The sequence below is a fragment of the Kwoniella newhampshirensis genome, chromosome 4 (assembly GCF_039105145.1).
Source record: "Kwoniella newhampshirensis strain CBS 13917 chromosome 4, whole genome shotgun sequence".
Taxonomy (NCBI): Eukaryota; Fungi; Basidiomycota; class Tremellomycetes; order Tremellales; family Cryptococcaceae; genus Kwoniella; species Kwoniella newhampshirensis.
The window spans coordinates 313,832-328,538 of record NC_089958.1 but is presented as its reverse complement, the minus strand read 5'-3'; the positions used below and the strand labels follow the sequence as shown (position 1 = coordinate 328,538).

The following is a 14,707-nucleotide window of genomic DNA, read 5'->3' as shown; positions in this document are numbered from 1 at the left end:
CAAGAGACAGATCACGTGTCTCATGAACTGTCTTTCAGGGACTGTGAGACGCGCTAAGGTTTGACTGCGCAGCTTGATCATGAGAAATGGTTTATTATGATGGGATTTGATTTTGCCACTTTTGATCAGAGGACATGTCTCACATTTGCCAGAGACTTAAGACTACCTCTTGCGGTCTCACCTTTTTACTTTGCTACGCTTTTCTCACACTGACAAAGACTGTGTCCCGACCGATTTTCACCTGGTTCGCATTCCACACGACGACTGGATCGTCTCATCTTCTCATTCTCATCTAAGATCACCACACCACACCCGACCATCCCCTGCTATAGGCTCAACAAGAAGACATCCGGAATGTCTCTTCAACCTCCAGCCTATCAGCACGATGACCACCTATCCTCGCACTCCCTCACCCCTTCTCCTTCTTCTTCTTCATCCTCACAACAATCCGCTGCATCATCCTCGGCTGGTCTGAACGATGGCACGCACGACAACAACAACGGCTCAACAGGAGCGGGAGATTTCGTCGCTCCGGCACTTCCGCTACGACCGAGGACCGCTGCTCAACGGAAACCTGTCCCTTCGGTCGATTACAGTGTGGCAGGAGCTGCCGGTGCTGGAGCACCAAGGTCACCGGCTCCGCCTCTACCACCCCGACCGCCCCCTTCAGCCGTTGACAATGCTCTTCGTGCCCAACCTCTCCCACCGGCGACATACAACAACGAGAACATCGTCGACCACTCTCAGCTACCACCGCCTCCACCTGTCAATGAGAAGTATGGACCTTATCCACCTAGGAAGCGGGGAAAATGGTGGTACCCAGCCACAACAAAGGGACGTCGATGGTTCTGGGGATTGATCCTCCTTCTCATCGTGGCGATCGCTGTCGTTGCTGCGGTTTGTGCCACTGTCATTCCGAAGAAACATTCGTCGAACAGCGACAGCAACGACGACAGTAGCAGCGATAACAGTAGTGGGAATGCTGCTGCTGGGTCCAATACGACCACCGTATCGGTTGAGCATTTGCCTGGCAATCCATTACCTCCATCGCGGGGCGGTGTCACAGTGGGTGCAAATGGGACTACCGCTTCTTTTGGCAAATATTCGACCGACCATTTCGTCATGACCACCAATCGATCTATCGTTGTCACTCGACTCGACCCGATCGTCAACCCCAACGCTCCTGGATCTCATCTTCACCGAGTCCACGGTGCTTCATACTTCACTGCTAACCTGACTTCCGCAACCGAGTTGCAGAAGCTGGCGAATTGCACGACGACAGTGGTACAGGATGACAAGTCGGCCTATTGGGTCGCTCAACTGTACTATCAATATCCGAACGGTTCGTTGCAGACCATTAGACTAGACAGGACTTCTTTGTACTATTTCCAAAAGGCACCGGTCGGTGTTCCGATCTACCCTTTCCCAGACAACTACAATATCGTCGCCGGGAACCCTATGCGTCGAGCGGTCAACTATTCTGATCCGTGAGTGACCCGCTTCTGTTCTCCAAAGCTCAAACCGACTGATGCGACGATCCTTCTCAGCACTTACACCTCAATGTGGTGGCAATGTTACCGAGGAAATGGCAACGACCTTCGAACGTATGGATTCCCTCAAAGCCCGTGTGAGGGAGGATTGGTCTCTGCCATTCAATTGTACGTCCTTTGGTGTGCAGGACAGAACGCACAGTCGCTGATAACCAGGGTAGCCCGAGTTGTTGGGATGGTGTCTACGCGACTGACAATGATTATTCCTCGCATGTCGGTAAGTGTCTGATATGACGGATCGCGGCAATACGAGACTAAAACTCCTGTAATAGCGTACCCTGTCGACGGTACAAATGGCTATCGCTGTCCGCCTGGTGAGTGCTTTCTTTCTCCAATTGACATACTCAAAGGTCGCATTCTGACATATCTCTCCAGCATTCCCTAAGAAGTTCATCACGCTTCAGTTCGAGACGGTTTTCGCAACCTATGACTGGCCGTACAATGGTAACGGCAAGACAACATATGTCCTGTCCAACGGAGATACCAGCGGGGTGAGTGTGATCGCGTCTTGTTCGAACGGGACAACCTCGCTTACAGCGTTTTAATAGTTTGGTATCCACGCGGACTTCATGAATGGTTGGAAGCGTAAGTCATACGCCTCTCAATCCATCATACGTATCTTACTGATACCTAAATTCAGCCGAGACTCTACAAGGTGTCTTGGACGATTGTCGGTACATGAACTCGACGGCTCAAGCTGCTGGTGAGTAGCAGCGTTGAAAATGGATAATCGCAAATCAATCTGCTAACCTCGTCACTTTGCTAGCTCCCGACGATCCCGCGAACTGTCCGCACCTTAACAAAACGATAGACTTCGACGTCACATACTCTTGTCAACTCCAAACGCCGATAGTGGACGAGTCGGTCGGTGAACAAGTGCCCATCCAATACTTACCTGGATGTAACGGTGTCTGGAACGGAAACGTGACGAAACCTCCTTGTCCTGGTGATCATGTTGATGGAGGATATCTGGAGCTGACCACTCCGGATGTATGGATACGAGATGAACCTTATGTCAATTAAACCGAGATCTTGTCGGGACGTCATGGCGAGCTTCTCCGTTTGTCGGCAAAGAAACGATAACTTATATAGATGAAAGATTATGATATGACCCACCCACATTTTTAGATGTATATAGAATAGATTTCTGAACTCTTTCTATCCTTTTCCCCTTTTCCCATGTGGAGAAAGTCAAGGCGAAAGGGGAGAAGAGGAGGATAACCACTGGGAGCTTGGTTCGCAAGCGTTGTTATAGTTTGAAATCCTTGAGATGTTTGATACATACGCAGACTTACATGCAACCAACGACATACATGCCTTCGACTCTATTTGCGCGGTGCCACCACAAATCTTTCGTTTGCTCCTCACTCGCTCCCGAGAAAGTCGTTCGTACATCGTACTCATACTCTTCCCAATCTACGTCTATGCGCAACTACCTCATCTGTCCGACGCTATGAGATCTTCATAGCACAACGTACAGAATGCCTTTCCTTCCTTTGGGAAGAAAAGGTTGTTGGCGAACTCGTCACGACATTGCTGAAAGGCGAGGGAAAAACAGCAAGTCAGTCGGATTCGTCGCGTTTGATAGCGCGATCGTTTAAAGAAAAGAAAGGGAGGCAAGAGGATGAATGAGACGATTCAAGGAAGAACGGATCCGTCACTCACACAACAGACAAAACACTCTTTATGCCAGTTCGCCCCCATGGCATTGATAGCCATGTCTGGTATCGGCAGATTACAGGCCTTGCATTTAGGCTTGTGTAGTCTCAAATGACATTTCTCACAATACGGATGTCCCTTATGGATCACAAAGGCATTCGTCTCACCTTCATCTTCTTCTTCTTCAACCCCAACATTCCCGTTGTGGAGATGAGACGCTTGGGAAGGAGCATGGGGCTTTTGTGACTCTGTACCTGGTGCAGAGGATTGACTTGGATCCAAGAATGGATCACCACATTCTGAACAGAAAAAATGGAGTTCGTGATAATATCTCTGACCGAGGACAGGATCGTTGAGCGTGACGAATCGAGGCTCCACAATCGGCGTTTTGCAATGATGGCATCGATGGGCGAATTTCTGCAAATGATACGAATCAGTATGCAACGATTGCCGACTCGCTTCATGAACAAACTCACATCATGGTAATCCAAATGACAGTAAGCCTTCCCTTGCCACTCATAACTACTGACATGTTCCAACAGTTCTCCACACTGCGCACACATGAAACATTGCGGGTGCCACCTCTGATTCATGGCGTTGACGATCCTCCCGATAATAGGGTAATCACATCCAGAGCAAATGATCCCGCTACCTGTTTGTTCAGCGCGAGTCGGTCGGGAAGGTCCAGCTGACGGATAGGCCGGCGTCGTGGGAAGATTTATGGTCGGTGGCGCATCCGATTCGCCCACGTTGATGCTCGGCACAGTAAAGCTGATCTCGCCTGTCGAGTCTTCATCAGCTGTATCAGAAGACGATACGCTGATCACGGGTAATCCTGAAAATTGAATGCCAGGTGAAGACGGTCCACCATTTCTCTTCTTCGCGCGGGGCGTAGCACCATTAGCGGCCTCCTCGTCCGTAGAAGCGACAGAAGAAGAGTCGGAGTCTGGTACATTGATAGCGGGCCGAGGGTTAAATGTCGCTGGAGACTTCGGATCAGATTGCGGTGTCCCTCCAGGTAAAATTATGCTTGGAGCTGATGGTGCAGGAGGCTGTGGTGAAGTTGAGCTAGGTCGAGAAGGCGTACTTGGAGTGACCGGTCGAGATCTCCCTCCTCCTAGGTCAATCGCCGACACCCCATTGACCAGCGTTTCTTCGCCCATCTCATCAACGACAGACGGCTGATTCCTACTCATCCCTTTCCTGAATCCCTCACCCATCCCTATGCCCATTCCCACCGCTGCACTCGTACCAACTCCAATCCCGATTCCAGAGGGTATACCTCTGTCCAGACTTTTCGAGCTGTTCACCCCTACAGGAGGTTTAGGCAGTGGTCTCCTGCCTGGAGACGAGTTGAATCCCATCCCTCTGTCTAACGACTTGATAGAGGAAATCGTGTCGGATCGTTCGAGATTCGCTTGGATCGCTATAGCTGTAGCTGCAGGTGATGAGAGTGTCGGTGTGGTGACGGGGGTCTGGACCAAGCTACTTTTGCGAGCAGGGGTGAAAGGCGAAGGCGGACCGGAACTTCTTGGAGTGAAAACGGTGGAGATCGGGGTGGGTACAGGTGTGATCCCGCGAGGAGGAGGGAGAGGAGGTATCATAACGGCAGGGGACTGACCTCGGGGAGGTGGAAGCGGTCTTGAGGACGAAGGTGGTGGATAAGCGGGTGAAGACGGTCCTCCTGGGACAGGCGATATAGAACGTGTTGAGGGGCTTCTCGACCGTGCAGGAGGCGGCGGAGGTGGTCCACCGAGGGGTGAGGGTTGACCCATCATAGCAACTGTCGAAGCAGGAGGCGGCGACAGGGGAGAAACCGATGATCCAGAATACATTCGAGGGGGAGGTGTCGGGGCTGTATTGATATGGACAGAGGGAGGAACGAAAGGCGTAGGTGATGAAGAAGTGCCATTTTGAGCTCTTATTGCAAGTTCCTTTGCTCGTTTCCTCTCTTGGAATGTTTGAAATACCGGGGGAGCATAATCTACTTTCGGTGTTGGAGGTGGAACAGCTTCGACAGTTGCAGCGGCGGGCGGCGGAGTAACATATTGCGGATGCGAGTAGGGTTGATGAGATGTGTAGGGACTAGACCCATGCTGAGGTAAGTAAGAGTCTAGCGCGGGAGCATGCTGTGGGTGATCTGACGGCTGCGGGTGCCGATTGTGTTGATGATAGGAAGGATTGGAGGACGACGGTGTCGATGGTCCAGGTAGGTACTGTTGAGGCTGCCCGTCGGGATTGTACGATGATGAAGGATGGTAGATGGGATACTGCTGGTCGTGTGAGAGGGGAGGAGGCGGATATTGAGCACCGTATGGCGTTGACAGCGGAGGTAAAGGACCGTTGTATTGCATAACGAGGAAGTGATCAGGTGGTGAGCTGTCGAGAGACTTGACGGATCAGAATGCTGGGTATGTGGGTGAATGCTAATGCCATGAGGGCCGAGGTCACGGACAGAGCCAGGAATGCGTCTATAACGAGAACGAAGGAGGAAGTAAGAAATGGGGCACGTTGACGAGGAGGATGGGGAGATGATGTTGATGATGAATCAACGTTGCTGAACATCACTCGGACAAACTTGAAACATGAAAACACACACACTCAAATATCCAGCACGCGTCAGATCTGATTTGTTATCACTTATATTGCTATTTACATCTAATACTCTCTCTCTACATCATTGTGTCTACACATTCTGTCTACATGCATCCTTCCCGTCCGAATCACTCAGCTCAGAGCTCCCCGGCCAAACGGCCTTTCAAGACCTTGTCAAATGCGATTCTTGGTTTCTCCATGTCCACATCTGCCCAACTGGAGGTCGGACGTACACATCAGCCAGCCAGCCAGCCAGCCAGCCTGAGATGAAGGGGGGTTCGTCAACTTACTGTGGCATCCTCATGGTCATGCCTTCCGGATTGAGTTCTGGATATTTCTCTTCGATCAGAGCAGTGAGATGCTTGAATAAGACTGCGTAGCCCTCAGAGGTGAGATGCAATCCGTCACTGGGGATCAAGTATCTTGATCAGCGTGACTCTGTGTGTGTGTAAAAGTTGACCACGACAGGAAGGACTCACTAGAAATATGGCGCAAGTTGGTCGTCGGCTTCACCACCTGCCGCATCAACGATCGCTTGCCACAGGTCAACGACTGGCACTCCCGTCTCCTTTGCAACCTCCTTGCACACTTCTGCATATCGTCTGGTCACCTTGGCATCCCTGTTCTGATCAGGTTTGGGACCTTGACTTCCGAAATCCGTCCATTTCTCAACCCTGCTTTTCAGCCATGCGTCTTCAATGATCGGTGGAGGGTTGACGAGCACGATCTTGGTATTGGGGGAGTGGTATGCGGATGAGGGTGACTGGACTTGGGCGATGAGATGATGGAGATTGGCTCTGTATGTCTCGATAGGGACATGTTGAGCGGTGGGAGGCAGACATGCGTCATTTGCACCTACACTCAGGTTCATAGTCATTGGAAGGCTGTCTTCAAAGAGATAGCATGAGACGTACCAAGCCAAATAGTGATGAGTCTCACCTCCTGAGCCAATCCCTTCTCTCGAGCTTCCTTTGTAGCGAAAACCTGTTCGAAGACGGGGATCGCCCTGAGAGGCAGTCAGTCCGCCGTACGCGCTTGAACAGGTGTGATGAGCGGACGTACCAAGTGCTAGTATAGCCTGATATGGTCGATGCATCAGCAGAGCCGTCGTCTCTTCGCAACCATGTCACAGACTCACCGCCAAACCCCCTATTGACGACGTCGATTCGTCTGTTGTAATACTCGGCCATTCGCTGGGCTAGCGATCCTTCTGACCACGCCTGAGTGAGAGAGTCTCCCTGTTGGTTGAGATACATTGTCAGGTAAGTAGCAGAGTGAATGGTGCATTGAGCTTCACATACGAAGAGCATGACCGCATCGGTGTATGCGGCTGCGGACATGATGGCGTTGAGAGACTGCAGGAAGAAGATGTATCGTATGAGTGAAATGAAAACAAGCATCAGTAGCGGGATGGTGACAACAAAATAGTGATTGCAGGTGAGCCGGTTCGGCTCTTTTTATAGCACTCGGTTCATTTACTTAACCTCTTCAACCTTTGGCCCTCCATTCCACTCTGTCCCTCCATCGTTCCTGCTCACTCGAACATATCCTCACCTCACACTGACCGTAGCTCAAGATGACGCCCGGCCCTACATCCTCGCTCGCCGAAGCTGAACCCGATCGACCCATCGCTTCTACGTCCTACATCGTCCCTACGAAGCATATCCTTTCCAAAGCCCATCTCGCCGCTTTTCAACGATCCAAAACTCATGCTGAGATTGTCAAATTCGTGCAAGATTTGAATGACGCCGTGGTCGGAAAGAAGCTGACAGATGCAGGAGAAGGTTCAGAGGTGAGTGACGTTGTGCGTCCCCCGACCTCTATACGTCTAAGCTGAATATTTGCGTCGAGTACAGCGAACTAGACCAATCATCGGTATCCTCAACTCTGTCTTGGACATAGCCAAGTCAACACCTCCTGTCGATAACAAGCTCTCACGATTTGGCAATCCAGCATTCAAAACTTTCTATGACAAAGTGGGCGAGGTGCGTCCGTGCTTCAACTCTACCTGCGCAGGTCAACCCGAGCAGAATGACTGACTCGTGCTTGTTCCGCCCCCAGGCATCAGCAGAGCTCCATTCTCGCATACCCTCGCTACCTGCCGAGGCTGTCCCAGAAGTCGAGGTGTACTTCAAGGAGTCGTGGGGAAATAAGCAAAGAGTCGATTATGGCAGTGGAATGGAGTTTAACTTCTTATGCTGGCTGTGAGTCGGACTTCGCCTCGTCGCTATATGGGAGCTCTGATTGATACGTCAAGTATAGCTTGTGTCTCACGAAGCTCGGCGTGTTCACCGAGAACGATTACCCTTTCCTCGTCCTAGGGGTATTCTGGCGGTGAGTCTAGGTCGGGGCCAATCGTCTGCTTTGTGCGTTGAAACGGTAAGCTGACAAATATCTGATCTCCCAGTTACATCGAAGTCATGCGATACATGCAATCGACCTACTGGCTCGAACCGGCTGGTTCACACGGTGTCTGGGGTCTGGACGATTACCAGTTCTTACCTTTCTTATGGGGCAGTGGACAGCTGAAAGGCGAGTCACAGCAATGTGACCAGTCATGAAGGTCTGCTGCTGACTTTACCTATTATTGAACTTCTCTTCTGGCCAAACAACTCTTGTCTCTGTGACGGGCCCCCCCTCTCACCATCGCGGCCTATACCATCATCTTGCCTCTTGACACTCGTATTGCCATCCCGCAGACCATAAACACCTCCGACCGAAATCGATCCACGATCCCGAGATCCTCGAAGCTTTCTCCCCCTCCTACATGTATTTCTCCTGCATCTCATTCATAAACTCCATCAAGACCGCTTCTCTCCGATGGCATTCGCCCATGTTAGACGACATCTCCGCCGTGAAGAGCTGGACAAAGGTCAACGACGGCATGAGGAAGATGTATATCGCGGAAGTGTTGGGCAAGTTGCCGGTCATGCAACATGCTTTGTTTGGGAGTAAAGGGTTGTTACCGTTCCCTTCGGCTGATGAGGATGAAGAGTTGCGAAACGTGTTGGAGGAGGAGATGAGGGAAGGCAAGGTTACGGAGGGAGAGGAAGATGAACATGGTCATGTTCATCTAAAGGGAGAGACGGGATGGGCGATGGATTGTTGTGGTATACCAGGTGAGTGGAAGCGGTATTTCCCTTTTTCTCGTGTCACTGTGGCTCAGACAAGGGAGCGAACTTGCGACGCCATGTCAAATGGGTGACTGGGGGGGAAGATATCAGATCAAGGGTTCGTAGCGCTGATAAACCATGGCTCGCAGTGCCATCAGCCTTTGCAGCGGCACAAGCAGATGCTCAAGCGCACAAAGATGTGGTCCCAATCTTCACATCTCGATCGGGCATCAAGCCAATCCCCTTTGACTGAGTAGGCGATTTCAGAAAGGCACAAGTTCCCAAGATGCATATACCGACAGTGTTTCACAACATAAATGTATATATACCAAGCACAAATGAGAGATTGATCGACGAAAGCTATTAGATTTTGACCTATGTATGTCTATTATGACCAAGCATTGTGAAATTCCGAATACGCTCACACCCGGCAGTAGCATCCCCTACTGCTCTTCCAAATCCGTTTGAGCGACCTTCCATATCCACCTTCTTAACGATTGCCAAACGACATCAGTATCCACCTTCCTAGTGATTTCCACCATCTCATACTCGTGTCCCATCTCTTTTGCCATATGTTGGAAATGGAAATTCCCCTGAACCTTCTCCACCTGCAACTCAATCACCACCCCGTCTCCCGGAGGTAAGAAGAGGGATAAACCCAGCGCTCCGCCATGCGAGGAGATCAAGATGGTGGTATGACCCACGAAATGGATTTGGGTTTCGAGAGCGTGGACTGTCGGATCTAGTGTTGCGAATCGGATGGGCACTGGTGTTCGTTGCACTCCTTCTTCTTCTTCTCCCTCTACTGCTGCTGTTTGACCCCCAAAGTCAGAGGACGGGGATGAGATCGACGACGGTGTGGACAAAGCCCATGTTTCGGGTATTTCCTGAGCGTCTTCAAATACACATCCTCCCGGACCAAATCCCTTCGACGAAGACGAAACATCTTCGCACATGGCTGCTAGCTCTGTGCGAAATTTGGCGACTAATTCAGGCTCATTCGATATATGTCGGATGTCTCGCCAGCTCGACCAGTCGTTGTGTGTCTTCGCATAGCTATCGAGCTTGGCACGTGAGAGCCAGAGCACGTTGATGGGTCGTCGAGGTCGGGGCGTTTCAGTATTGCTCGCTGGGCGAGAGAGGGATCTGGGTATGAGGCCGAATATGTGGCGATAGTAATGGGATGCCGCCCACGTTATCGTCGATACACAGGAGTAACTGTGATAGTGCGTGAGCGTCTCTCGCTCGATATTCCAACCGGGGTGTACTTACGGTTGGCCAACGCCCATGGCGGAAAGGAGTGAAGCGCCCGCCCCGACACTATGTATTGCGTTGGTCACTGGGTGCGCGAACCTATGTCAGCATCTGCCAGTCAAGTACCTGATCCGCAACAGCTGAGCCGCGACGCATCGCACACATACAGCAAACACCCTCTCCCCACGGATCCAAGCTCAATCTTCTAGGCGCCCATGCCCCTATTCTATCCCATAACGGTGTGAAATGATTCTGGTCCATCCCAAACCCTTCAGCGAAGACGAGCTGGACCCGCGTGTTGATCAGTGCCGGGGCGGTCCGGGCTGCGATAAAGATGGTGACGAGGGTGGTGATGAGATCTTCGGCTACGTGGAAGCTGGCGACGCACTTGAGTCAGTATAACTCTGCGAGCACGTCGAGCCCCCATGGCAACTCTTTTGAGACAGACATATCACCGACATGACCCGTCGTCAAGACGGCTTGCTATAGCCGCACTTCGCGTGTGGTAGTCGATATCGCTCGACATACACGAGATGAAGACTCACGGATTCCACTGATCCTGACGTCCAATAACAACAACCGTTCTCTCAATTCTCTCTTTACATTCCCCCTCTTGCTGTCCCTCTTCCCCCTGTCCCTCTTCACCCAGATCGATCAAATCGATATCACCGCCCAAAAACTTCTCTCTCCCCATCTCATTCCTCAGTTCATCTCCTTCCCTCGTGATCTCGCATCCTACCGCTTGGAATCGTTTCAACTGATCTTTGACCGGTCTCAAGTTCTTCGACAGACATGGAGAAGCGGGGTATGGCCACCATTTTGAGAATTTGGAATGGTGCACCGGTATACAGGTGATTTCCGTCCTGTTATCATTCACAATGATCTCGTCTGATGAGTCGGAGTGCGGAGGAAGATCGCCCTTATTGTGTACAGGGATGAAATCCCCTCTTTCATTCGAACCGGAGGGAGATCGACAATACGATAATTGGCCTTCATGATACGCTTCGACGAGCTCTCGACCTAGCTGTCCATGACATGTATCCAGTTTGTGGCCCTTTGAAAGGACCTCTTTCTCGGCTAATTCCCAAAAAGCAAGCATCGATTTGATAGGATATGGATCTCGAAAGAACGTACCCGCTTGCGAGGTTGATCCTTCGTCTTTGAGAGAGATGAGATCGTCGAGTCGAGAGACACTCGATGTGGTTGTGGGCGTTGTTGCGGATGCCGAGAATCTGGTAGAATAGGAAGAGGAGGGGAATGCACCGACGAGTGCATAGTGAGAGATGACAAGTCCTCCGATGGCATAGAGCAAGTATCTGAGTATCAGAGGGGGTGTCAATCGATTTCGATGTGATGGTTTGAAAGAGCTGCCATTCGGACCGAGTCCGAGACCGGGGCCGGGTAGGGGTAGGGGTTGAGGATGAGACGAAGAGACGAGGCGGTCAAGATAGGGTAGAAAGGCTGAAAGACGCTCGAGAGGAGGGAAGGAAGAGAGGAGTGATCTCGGGTGTGGCGACCCGAAAGGAGCTGTGGGTGGGTATGTGAAACCAGAGCTGGACGACGGAGAGGATGCATGGTCGCTGGGAAGAGGTTCGTACCCTGCTGTCGAGGACGTCATGGCGAGACCGTCGACACAATCAGCTTCGTCCAGTGTGTATGGAGAGTTGTTATTGCATTATGTGTGGTACAGATCACTTGAAAGACTCGAAGAAACGCAACAAAAAGGATGAAAGGGGAAGGTTGTCACTCGCGTCAGTCATTATCATTTCGCAACAACAAACCCCTCACTCTGGTCAACTGGATTTATCGCTAGCTGCATGCAGATTGCAGCTCAGAATGACAGTCCATTTTGCATCCATTTTCATATCATTCGTTACTACTGGCCGCCTGATCATGCTTGCTTCTTCTTCTCCGCTCGTCGATGTCTTTTCTCCCTGATCTTTTCCCCCTTGTTCTCCCCTCCGAACACCTTTGTACCCGATGTATCAACGAAATGAATCCCACCAATTGTCACTCCCTGGACCTTCTTCGTGTCCTTTGCGGCTCTCTTTGCGCGCTCTTCATCTTTCGCTTTCTTCGCCTTGGCCTGTTCTGTCGCTGGGTTCTGGAATAACGATGCGGAGAGGACTTCCCTATGGAGCACTTCGGCAGCGACTCCCTCATGACTAGGTTCTCTCTTCACCTCTTCCTCTTTAGCCTTCAGGACCCTCCTATCCTCAAGCACGGTCTCTTCATCTCTGAACTCCCAGGCGGTATGTTCGATCCCCTGTTTCGCAGCATCCCGCGTACGACCACCGAATGCTCCTTCTTGGCCCACGCCAGATTCCCATCGCTGTTCTTCGAGTCGTTCCGTAGCGGTAGAGGGATGAGAATCGTGAGCCAGGTCGATCTGTCGAGCTCGAGAAGCATCGTGCTCTCGCGTATTCGGATTAATGGGAACTTGAACTCCGAGAAGGGGTTCCAGACCGTCAAGGAAAGCTTTCTGCAGGGGAAGGGACTGAACGATACGTCAGCAACAGTCCATCGTTTCGCCCAGAAGAGAAGGAAGGAAGAGGAGTGGGTATCAGAAAGCCATGCATGGATTTATAACCATTTTGAAGTCTTAAAGACTAATCTAAGTAAACATCACAGAGAGGGGCAGGGGAGGGAGTATGTGCGACAGGATACAAATCACTCACCTGTTGTATTGAAGCGATCAAAGGCAGAAGAGATCCAACGGAGTCGTCAGCTGATGATCTTTGCGCACTATGAACAACAGATCAAACGGGAGGGAGCTTTTCAGAAAGTGAAGAAATATAAGGATAACCATGTGTTTTGTGTCTTCAGAACGAAGGTTATGTCATATTTTTTATCATCCGAGATGTGTGACGCCATAAACATGGCAAGCGCAAGGCATTCAAGATGTGTAGAAGGGACTCACCCTGCGCTTGAATTCCGCTTCGACCTCTTTCAGCTTCCTAACAGCCTCGATCCTGGCTTTGCTGATATTGTATTTTTCGCTCAATTCAGCGACTGTACGACCTCGACGCAGCTCGGCGAAGACCTGGTCTTGGACATAGTTGGAGAGTGGGGGAGGTGGTCGGAACGTGGGATTACTGGGGTATGGCTGCGGCAAGGGAGATTCTGGTCAGCGATCAGGTCGTACAATGCGGTAGCAGAAGCGAAAAAAACCACTCACCACTCCTTCTCCGAGCCATTGGGCTTTACGACCTTTGACAGGAACACGAAACTGTTCACCTTCAGTCCTCAACCATTCTCGGAAGAACACTTTTCCCGCCTTCCTGCCCGTACCGGCTTGAGCGACATCGTCGATCGGGGAGGGATCGAGGGTCAATTCAGCGGCATCGGAAGGAGGAGGGACATCATCTGAGATCTCAGGTGTCGCTTCGGTCGAGGCCCATCTTCGTCGGGAAGAGAGCAGACTCCGTCGACAGGTCGTGATTGCCTGGAAGGGGAGTCGGGAAGGACCAGCGATGGACGTCGTGAATGGCATGGTGGTGTAGGTGATTGAGGCTGGATAGAAAGAGATGATGGGCGAAAGATTGAAATTTCAGAGTCGAGTGGATGAGATGGGTCGTATCAGCAGGTGATCGGCATTACGCGGAGTTTCCTTGCAATGCTGAAGCAGGGAGTTAAGATGTGGCACTTTTCAAAATGTCTGGGAATTTGGTTCCGTATCCGCCAATGGTCTTCGCTCGAGATTTGAGATTTCGTCCAAAAGTCTGATCTCGTCCTGGATCACTCACCAACAAACACAACCCCTCTACAACAGGTGCAATCGCTCGATCGCACTGGTATCGCCAGTATAAACACATCGCTTGAGACCCGCCAGGTCTGTCAAATCTCATCGATTCATAACTTTACAAAAGAAAGGCAGCTCGAATCCCGCGCGGTCTTGAAACACCCTTCTTTCCATCGAGCGCTGAAGAAACCCCCCTTGGCCTTTGTCATGACGACCAAAGCTCTTGGTCCCCTCCCCGCGAATCTCTGTGCCCATCTCCAAAACACTTCGCGAGGATTCCACGCCCAGACCTCCCTCCCATACTCCACATCATCGCTTGCCATCTCCTCCATCCTCCTTCGCTCAGGTCTCATCTCAAACGTCACCCTCGGTTCACCCGCCGGACCCTCCCCTTCCCAGTTCCCCAACTTGCCTATACCCGCGCGAAAATTGTGGATAGGTCTGAAACATAGGAATGGGCAACCGGTATTGAGGAGGATGAATTTGGTTTCGAAGTCGAGTTTTAGGGTGTTGGTCACCAGGGACGAACTTGGTAGATTGTTGGTAGGGAAAAGAGCGAGGAATGTCGCTGGAGTAGGGATCGGTGAGATCTTGATTGTTAGGACAGAAGAGGATCAGAGACAGGGTAGAGTGAGAGGGGAAAAATATATGGAAGGTTGGGAAGCTTGGAGAGCAGGTTTAGGTGGCGAGGTCATTTGCAGAGTGGGATAGAAGAGGATAGAGACGCAGGATGGAAGGAAGCTCAGCTGGAACCATATTCGACTTGGCAGCTCTTTCGCGCACATTACGACATG

General features: G+C 51.2%; 7 protein-coding genes across 7 annotated transcripts; 3 read left to right on the top strand and 4 right to left on the bottom strand.

The window, feature by feature from the left end:
- Nucleotides 1–354: 354 nt before the first annotated feature.
- Nucleotides 355–2,573, top strand: IAR55_002121 (uncharacterized protein; the record flags this gene model as incomplete). Its single annotated transcript, XM_066945238.1, has 8 exons — nucleotides 355–1,487; nucleotides 1,548–1,658; nucleotides 1,712–1,767; nucleotides 1,823–1,864; nucleotides 1,926–2,041; nucleotides 2,099–2,135; nucleotides 2,191–2,253; nucleotides 2,317–2,573. The coding sequence occupies 8 exons, from the start codon at nucleotides 355–357 to the stop codon at nucleotides 2,571–2,573; spliced, it is 1,815 nt and encodes a 604-aa protein (XP_066803927.1).
- Nucleotides 2,574–2,987: 414 nt separating this feature from the next.
- IAR55_002120 (uncharacterized protein) lies at nucleotides 2,988–5,563 on the bottom strand (the record flags this gene model as incomplete). Its single annotated transcript, XM_066945237.1, has 3 exons — nucleotides 2,988–3,086; nucleotides 3,216–3,626; nucleotides 3,686–5,563. The coding sequence occupies 3 exons, from the start codon at nucleotides 5,561–5,563 to the stop codon at nucleotides 2,988–2,990; spliced, it is 2,388 nt and encodes a 795-aa protein (XP_066803926.1).
- Nucleotides 5,564–5,941: 378 nt separating this feature from the next.
- On the bottom strand, nucleotides 5,942–7,144 carry IAR55_002119 (uncharacterized protein; the record flags this gene model as incomplete). Its single annotated transcript, XM_066945236.1, has 7 exons — nucleotides 5,942–6,020; nucleotides 6,095–6,211; nucleotides 6,284–6,659; nucleotides 6,719–6,810; nucleotides 6,867–6,882; nucleotides 6,943–7,042; nucleotides 7,106–7,144. The coding sequence occupies 7 exons, from the start codon at nucleotides 7,142–7,144 to the stop codon at nucleotides 5,942–5,944; spliced, it is 819 nt and encodes a 272-aa protein (XP_066803925.1).
- A 236-nt stretch (nucleotides 7,145–7,380) lies between these two features.
- Nucleotides 7,381–9,170, top strand: IAR55_002118 (serine/threonine-protein phosphatase 2A activator 2; the record flags this gene model as incomplete). Its single annotated transcript, XM_066945235.1, has 7 exons — nucleotides 7,381–7,596; nucleotides 7,661–7,789; nucleotides 7,866–8,008; nucleotides 8,067–8,138; nucleotides 8,212–8,336; nucleotides 8,504–8,923; nucleotides 9,067–9,170. 7 exons carry the CDS (start codon nucleotides 7,381–7,383, stop codon nucleotides 9,168–9,170), a joined length of 1,209 nt encoding a protein of 402 aa, XP_066803924.1.
- Nucleotides 9,171–9,360: 190 nt separating this feature from the next.
- IAR55_002117 (uncharacterized protein) lies at nucleotides 9,361–11,789 on the bottom strand (the record flags this gene model as incomplete). Its single annotated transcript, XM_066945234.1, has 4 exons — nucleotides 9,361–10,135; nucleotides 10,190–10,256; nucleotides 10,339–10,547; nucleotides 10,717–11,789. The coding sequence occupies 4 exons, from the start codon at nucleotides 11,787–11,789 to the stop codon at nucleotides 9,361–9,363; spliced, it is 2,124 nt and encodes a 707-aa protein (XP_066803923.1).
- Nucleotides 11,790–12,062: 273 nt separating this feature from the next.
- On the bottom strand, nucleotides 12,063–13,664 carry IAR55_002116 (mitochondrial 37S ribosomal protein mS45; the record flags this gene model as incomplete). Its single annotated transcript, XM_066945233.1, has 3 exons — nucleotides 12,063–12,668; nucleotides 13,092–13,277; nucleotides 13,350–13,664. The coding sequence occupies 3 exons, from the start codon at nucleotides 13,662–13,664 to the stop codon at nucleotides 12,063–12,065; spliced, it is 1,107 nt and encodes a 368-aa protein (XP_066803922.1).
- Nucleotides 13,665–14,120: 456 nt separating this feature from the next.
- IAR55_002115 (uncharacterized protein) lies at nucleotides 14,121–14,624 on the top strand (the record flags this gene model as incomplete). The annotated part of the gene is made up of 1 exon (XM_066945232.1): nucleotides 14,121–14,624. The coding sequence occupies one exon, from the start codon at nucleotides 14,121–14,123 to the stop codon at nucleotides 14,622–14,624; it is 504 nt and encodes a 167-aa protein (XP_066803921.1).
- Between the last annotated feature and the right edge of the window lie 83 nt (nucleotides 14,625–14,707).